General features: G+C 40.7%; 1 protein-coding gene across 1 annotated transcript; it reads left to right on the top strand.

Moving 5' to 3' along the window:
* Positions 1 to 916: 916 nt before the first annotated feature.
* ptger4b (prostaglandin E receptor 4 (subtype EP4) b) lies at positions 917 to 4,992 on the top strand. The gene is made up of 2 exons (XM_035668504.1): positions 917 to 1,995; positions 3,463 to 4,992. Exons 1-2 carry the CDS (start codon positions 1,132 to 1,134, stop codon positions 4,027 to 4,029), a joined length of 1,431 nt encoding a protein of 476 aa, XP_035524397.1. The 5' UTR covers positions 917 to 1,131; the 3' UTR covers positions 4,030 to 4,992.
* The last annotated feature ends 2,623 nt before the right edge of the window (positions 4,993 to 7,615 follow it).

Here is a 7,615-nt window from a genome sequence, read left to right on the forward strand (position 1 = left end):
TCGCCTAACTGACTGTAATTTGCATTTGTTTTGTTATTTTCGATTTATCTTGGGAAAGATGTGAACTTCCAACAACTGGTTGGAAGGATGTACCTCTCACTAGCCTGCCACTGGACTTGAGTTTTAAATTTCACACTCAAACTACAAGCAGTTACCAACTAAATGTTTAATTTTTCACGCTCCTGATTGGTCCAGCCTCCAGCTGCTAGTCTAGATTTAGGACAATGTAATAGCGTTTCCCTATGGACAGACAAGTATGTCTGTTCTTTACACTTTGAAACTCCCGCCCACTGTTGGAATCCTTTCGAGTCAGATGCAGTCACGTTTTAGACTGTAAATCTGCATTTTAACAGTGTTTAGGTACTAGCTAGCGGCAGGCTACCTGCTAGGTACTGAAAGCTGGTGCCAATATGGTGCTGGATCACATCACAATGCAGATGATGGTACCTCGTTTTGGTTTCAAGGCTGTTATTACATTTCTATTTCCATTTTTACTTTTTTACTGATATGTATACACCTATATATTGATTTCTATTCTATATATATTGTGTTAGACATTGTAAATTGTGTTGTAAAATAAGTATTATTTCTATTGTTTAACATTGTGTGAGCACCATGAGCAATTGTCACAGACAAATTCCCCAATAAATATTGCTGATTCTGATTCTGAAATAGAAATAGTGAAGCAATGTATGCAAGTATTTTAGACTTGATACATTACATGCATGGCTATTCGTATACATGCCTGTAGAAGCAGACGTCAACGATGCACACTACAGTTATGCACGTCTCCGGAACTGTGCACAACGCATGGGGATTTCATGCAGCGTCTAAATGACGAGTGTCGAGCATCTCAGATCGCTCACTGGTTAAATGAAATGCAGAGGAGGAGCCGCAGCCAGTGGCTCAACAAAAAACTCTCCTGTCAGTTTTGAGTGTGACAACAACGTGAAGCGCAGCTCGCAGTCTCGGAGCATCGCTTGCAAACTAAAACCACTAGTGTAAACATCTTTATCCTGTGGATTGCTCGTGTTTTCATCAAGAACTTTGCGGATTATGGAGATTTAACTCTGCGCGTAAAAAGAGACATTTGGAAACAATGGATTTGCCTCTTGTTGGAGCACCTGGAGAATGCGCTTTAATGGAAAGTGTCACTACTTTGGAAGTGAAAGGGGAACCTTTGACAAGTTTGAAACAGTGAAAGAAGTCCCTACAGCTATGAACTCCACGGCACCAACGGGATTTAAACCGCCCACCATCCCGGCGATTATGTTCATTTTCGGGGTGGTGGGAAATGTCATTGCCATAGTGGTTCTGCGAATATCACGAAAGGAACAAAAGGAGACGACTTTTTACACACTTGTGTGCGGCCTGGCAGTGACGGACCTCCTGGGCACCCTGCTGGCCAGCCCTGTCACCATCGCCACCTACATGAAGGGCTCATGGCCGGGAGGTGAGCCGCTGTGCCAATACTCCGGCTTCATCCTGCTCTTCTTCTTCTTGGTCCAGCTCAGCATTGTGTTCGCAATGTCAGTGGAGAGATACTTGGCAATAAACCATGCATATTTCTACAACGAGTACATGAACCAAAAACTCGCCGCGCTGACTCTTTTGGCCATTTACATTTCCAATATCGTATTTTGCGCGCTGCCCAACATGGGATTCGGCCAGGTGACGCTCCAGAACCCGGGGACCTGGTGTTTCATCGACTGGCAGAACAACAGCACAACGGTCGTGACTTTTAATCTAATGTACGCAGGTGTGAATTCAGTCATCGTGCTGGCCACTGTCATATGCAACGTGATGGTGTGCGGGGCTCTGATCCTGATGCACAAGCGGTTCATCCGCCGCACGTCTTTGGGCACAGACCAGCGGCGCATTGCGGAGCTCAGGCGTAGACGGAGTTTCCGACGATTAGCTGGGGCAGAGATCCAGATGGTGATCCTGCTTATAGCGACCTCCGCTGTGGTTCTCACCTGCTCCATACCTTTAGTGGTGAGTTTTGGTGAAATGGTGTAAAAAGTATAAAATAAGTGTGTACTGGATGTGCGTATAAAGGTTGTTTATGCGTAAAAATGTCACAGGATTTGAAAGAAACATCAAATGTAACCTCATCCAAATAAATTAAATAGAATGTGCGCCTTTCTAAGACTGACATAAGTTAAACCCAATGAATTCAATGATAAAAACTAACAGTGGATGGTTAGTCATAATATTATGCTACCAGAACTTTTGTGGTTAGATGACAAATTTATCTGTGGCACAAGTCACTTACATAACCTGTGCAATCCTTTCAGCTGCATTTACATAGTTTCAGTATAAGCATAGTAAGGAAATGTGTGGTGTAGAATTGCTTTTTGTGAACTCTCATGTGTTGTTTGCAAACAGTCACTGTGACTGAGAGTTTGCTCATTTTAGCCCTCATCGCCTGACTTCTGTGTTCAGCCTGAGCCACAGTGAGATTTCCTCATGTTTTTGCTTATGTATTGTAGAATGACAAGCAGACATTCCTGCATGTGTGGGGGCCAATGTTAGTGATCCGATTAAAGGAAAGGTTGACAGGTTCAGAACAGGTCTGTCTTATAACAACAGTCAGGTATCCAAATGTACACTGACACAGTGTTTTATGCATTCGCCCTGTCCATCCCTTCCTTAACATTCTTCCAATGGAAGAGCAGCCCCCATTCTATTTTACATTATGTTCTGAAGCTCAGCTGGAGTTAATATGAGGTTTCAGCATTCTGAGTTAATGAGTGTCTTTAAAAGATGCTGTGTTTTTAGTACAAAGTCCCACCTTTGTGTTACTATCCTTTTTTGTTTTTTTTACTAAATAGAGTAACGTTGGGAGAAGCCTCCTAGTAACATGATATTGGAATTTATTTTTGCACAGGGTTAGGGTTAGGGTTAGGGTTACAATGACTACACTTTTTTCCCATTCTCATCCACTGGGAGCATGTTAGACATGGATATTTTAATGCCAGTATGAACAGGGGAATGATTACAGCAAGCAAAACCTCCTCTAATGAGGCCACTGCTTTAAGAAAAACTTATCCTTTAAAGACCCCACTTCTTTAATTGATGACATGTTGAACATAAAGGCTTATGTGACCCTGGCTTTGTGATAGGATATTATTAGACCTTGGGGAAGCCTGATGGCCAAAGGCTCTCATATGATGAATTATGGTGAGAAATGTGACTGTTTTTATTGGCCTTGTGCCATCTCTACACTGCTGTGGCGACACACAAGTTACATTCAGCCAAGTGCCTTTTTAGAGTGGTTTATCCATGCCAACCATGTAGGAATATGTAAAATAAACAATTGTTTTACTGTGAAATGAAATGTGGAAAGTTTGGGCTTGTGACAACACAAGCTCAGATTACCTGTGCATTTGAAATGCTTAGCAATACTTGTTAAGTTACTCAGTTTATTTACCTTTGCTGTTTTCTCTTCTATGCCAACAGTGGAGGATTTTTGCGAATCAGCTGTACAGACCGCAGAAAGAAGGGTTTTATGACCTGCTGGCCATCCGCATGGCCTCTGTCAACCCCATCTTAGACCCTTGGATCTACATCCTGCTCAGAAAGACAGTGGTCCTCAAGGTGATGGAGAAAATTAAGTGCCTGTTCTGCAAAATGGGGGGACGGGGACGGAGGAACGGCGGGCAGTTCCGCTGCACTGACGGCCGCCTCTCCTCCTCCATCGTCTCCCGGGATTCTCCCTCACTGGTGTCACGTGAGCTTCGGGAAATGGTGAGCACCTCACAGACCTTCCTGTACCCATCTGAGGAAAACCCCAGGAGGTCATTTCAAGCAGGGGCACAGGGCGGCTCCAGTCCACCAAATGTACAGATGTTACAGGTCCACCCACAGGACGAGGTCGTGGGGCCTCAGAGGGGGCTTTCACTGAACAATTTAGAGGACACAGCGCTAAACAGGCCACTGACTGAGCTCCCAATGTGCCCCAAGGACCCGGCTCTACACGTGACTTTTACAGACGAGACTGTAAACATACAGGAGAAATGCATATGAGATAGGAACTAATGCAGGAACTGCAAAGACCTGAAAATAATGGACAGATTAATCATGAATCTGTAGACTAGTGGACTGATAATAAAATAATGTTTGAAAGATGTATTACTGAACTAAACCCATTATAAATGTATTACTCCTCAGTCATAACAAACACCATATCACTAAATACACTTAAGTACAATCACAACAGTTACACCAACAAAACCATGACGGTGTGGAGGAGCTCTTTTGTTGCACTTTTTCAAATTATAAAACCATTGCTAGGCTGTCAAAAATGTTTGTTTTGTAGCATTTGACAACCTGCACAATGACTGTAAAGAATTTAATGTTAAAATGTGAACAATGTTCCACGATGTTAATTTATTCTAAGTATGAATTTGTACGTTATTGTCTTCTCTGTGAGAAGGTCCAGATAGTTTGGAGCAGTTTTAAATCGGTACAAGATGAATATGTTCATAGTTTTGGTTTTTTTTTGGTACATAGAAACATTTGCAAACAATTTTGTCAAACTGGTTGACATCAAAGTTAGAATCATCCCCTGCATTTCATAATAAAAGGCAGCTATACTGTGGCTTTTCCACAATCGACATTAGAGGAGCATAAGAGGCCTCTTTAAGTAATGTCTTAATAAAAAATGTATAATTTACTCTTTTCAGCCTGTTACCTTTAAAGGATTAATCTAACACAACCTTCGCCTTAATGTAAAATGTAATCCCTCTGGTCTAAACTTCACTGGGCAATTACGAAGGGGAATTGAAGACAATATTTAGTGTCCTGTCCGATAGGTTTAAAGATTTTGCCTTTCCTTACAGGGAAGATTTCCTGGTGTAACACAGCATTTAATCCTTGCTATAAAAATTGATAGAAGTATCGTGTTCATATTTCAGTGTTGAAGTTTTGAGACTAACGTTGTACCAAACTCATAAACAGAAAATAAAAGTTGCTAAATATTCATATAAATGATGAATGTGTGTCCCTCTTTTGCCAGCTGAAGAAGTTCATCACAAAGTTTAGTATGACAGTGAAGTATGTGTGTAATCTCTATTAGCTGAATATGAATGGTAAATATGTACAGTGTGCTGTGAAGTAGAAGGGAATAACTAGATATATATTTAAATTTGTTTGTTTAACGTTCTGAGATCGTCCGTATATTCCAATCAGTGGATTAAGCAATTAGAAAATGGACAATGGAGAAATGTAATCTGCAACTATTTTGATAATTTAATTAATAGTTTTATTATTATTATGTATTAGTTGTGCTTTAGGAAAAGCAGTGCTGGACATATTTCACTATTTCCTGTCATTTTATTGATTATGAATTATCTGCATGTTAAGTCCCATCTCCAGGACCTCTACCCGCAGCCGCCTCTAATCTTTGCTAAAATGAAATATTGATCAGTCCTCAATGGAGTGACTTTAATGATGGACATCAAATTCAGTAGTGATCACTTGAGGTTAATGAATGGCAGTCACATCTTTATCAGTCAATACAACTGATTCTGCTGCAGAGTTGTGCAAAGAAATTCACTAATTAATGGAATTCACTGTATGATTCATTTCTATGTAAAAACAGATGTGGATCCAGAGATAGCTCAAACAGATCCTAACTGCAATTCAAACCTGTCTTTAAATAAATGTCCTGCAATAACATTTGTTTTTGCCAGCATGTCACTGTCAGCGCCATTTCCCTTTCATCTCTTTCTACAACAGAGCTGATGGTTATAACACATCTCTAACCAATAGCCAATTGAGGTGGCATGGCACCGTGCACCTGCAGACAGATGGTTTCTTCACCCGAGAAGATTTCCAGGTCCATTGTGGCCGGGGTCCAGGGCCTTCCGAGAGCAGAAAAACCTCCCTGTGAGAACAATATGCCATTAAAGGGAGCTCTGACCTCAGACGAGAAATCTGTTAAAGCTGCCAAGTCTCTCAGGAGGAAGGGAATAGTGATTGACAAAACAGTTGTGATAGATTTTTAACAGAGGGCGAATGGAAAAATGATTCTTCTGGGACGTGTCCCCTCTTTCCCCACCTCATCAGCTACACAACAGTATATGTGACAGGCTGTTTTAGACATTTAAGGCCATGCCATGAGGAGTCTGTGGAAACAATCGGCTGTTAGAAGAAGATGCCACTTACCAACAGTGAGTGTTCATAATGTGGTCGTTTAGCACAGGAATGGGGTTAATAGGAACGGTAACTTCCAGGAAATGATGATAACAATGTATGTACTATTTTATCTAGGTCAAGGTTAGCTTTATGGGTGAGGTGCATGAAGATGAAAGAATTAGGTCAGATTCAAGATCATGGTTAGCATTACTAGAAACATCTAGAATATTAACATATGAGGAGTGGTGCAGCCGTAAACAAGACTAAAAGTCTACAGCCATGCTAGGATTCATCCTCTGGGAACCATGGATGCCTGTACCAATTCAAAATGGCCCTATTAAGACACAAAAACATGGGTCCAGGTTGAAAAATAGCGAAGTTACCCTTTAAGGGCTTCTACTAAAATGGTGTGTGTTCTCACGCCATACATACACGCAGCTGTAAAGTAGATGGAGGTTTGATTGAGCAGAATTATTTTTTTTTAAAATTCTTTTCTAGTTGTTTAGTTTGTTTTCATAATGCAGTGTTACTGACTAACCAGCAGTCGGACCATGCAGTGTGTTTAACTTAAAATCACACCTTGATTACACACACACATGTGATTATTCTCATTATGCAACTTCTAAACACAACAGTTGTACCAGCAACGATTTGGGTGTGTCACAGGCAAGGGTGTGACGACTTTTATAATCATGTTTGCATGTTTTATATTTGTATTTGATTTAGATCTATTTGTAGACGTCTGTTCTAATCAGTATGCACTTTGCTTTATTGACGTTTTTGGCCGTCATCTGTTTAACACTTAAAAAAAAGGATGTGGCCTTGATATTTACTGAACAGACATCCTAGCTATTGTTGCATGGTTACATGCAATTACATACATGCCTGCAAGTGATGCTGACTAACTATAGAAACATATACAGCAATTCTGAGGTATACATAGAACCTGCATTATCTCAGGACTTCCAGTGGCCCTTTTTAATGGAAACTCAATTATTTCTATATTTACTCTGTCCTACAAAGCTGGGGAGCACCAACTGCTCGATAAGTGAGACTAAAAATATATTTTATCTTCTATTGCACTGAAATGAATGTTAACCTTCACAACTTCTGGCCTTTAAAGCACACGGAAACCCTGGGTGCTACTGCAGTGTGCCTTTACACTACAACAAAGAAATAAAAATAAGTCAGGTCTTTATATTCCCTGTAGGGTCACATTTTAGAAAGCAGGTTTAACAACGTCTGAGCCTAACCCTGAACCATGAACGGTTGAGATGGAGCTGATCAGAGTTGGTTCAATAAGCCGAGTCTGTTAAGCTCCTGAGTGGCGAATTAATTTATTATTTACCAGACTTGCATTTCCTTAATGGACGATAAAGTGGTGGACCCATGTAGGCTAAGTCATACGTAGCCTACATCAGCAACGGAAGATAAAAAAAGATTTAGACTTAAACTTAGACTTAGACTTCTCTTT

Source organism: Morone saxatilis, unplaced genomic scaffold (assembly GCF_004916995.1).
Source record: "Morone saxatilis isolate NCDOM2014 unplaced genomic scaffold, NCSU_SB_2.0 Contig21, whole genome shotgun sequence".
Taxonomy (NCBI): domain Eukaryota; kingdom Metazoa; phylum Chordata; class Actinopteri; family Moronidae; genus Morone; species Morone saxatilis.

Excerpts from the sequence above, each read along its gene's own strand:
- ptger4b (XM_035668504.1), top strand. The coding sequence starts at position 1,132 with ATGCGCTTTAATGGAAAGTGTCACTACTTTGGAAGTGAAAGGGGAACC. Across the intron at positions 1,996-3,462 it reads CCTGCTCCATACCTTTAGTG|TGGAGGATTTTTGCGAATCA; the intron begins GTGAGTTTTGGT and ends CTATGCCAACAG.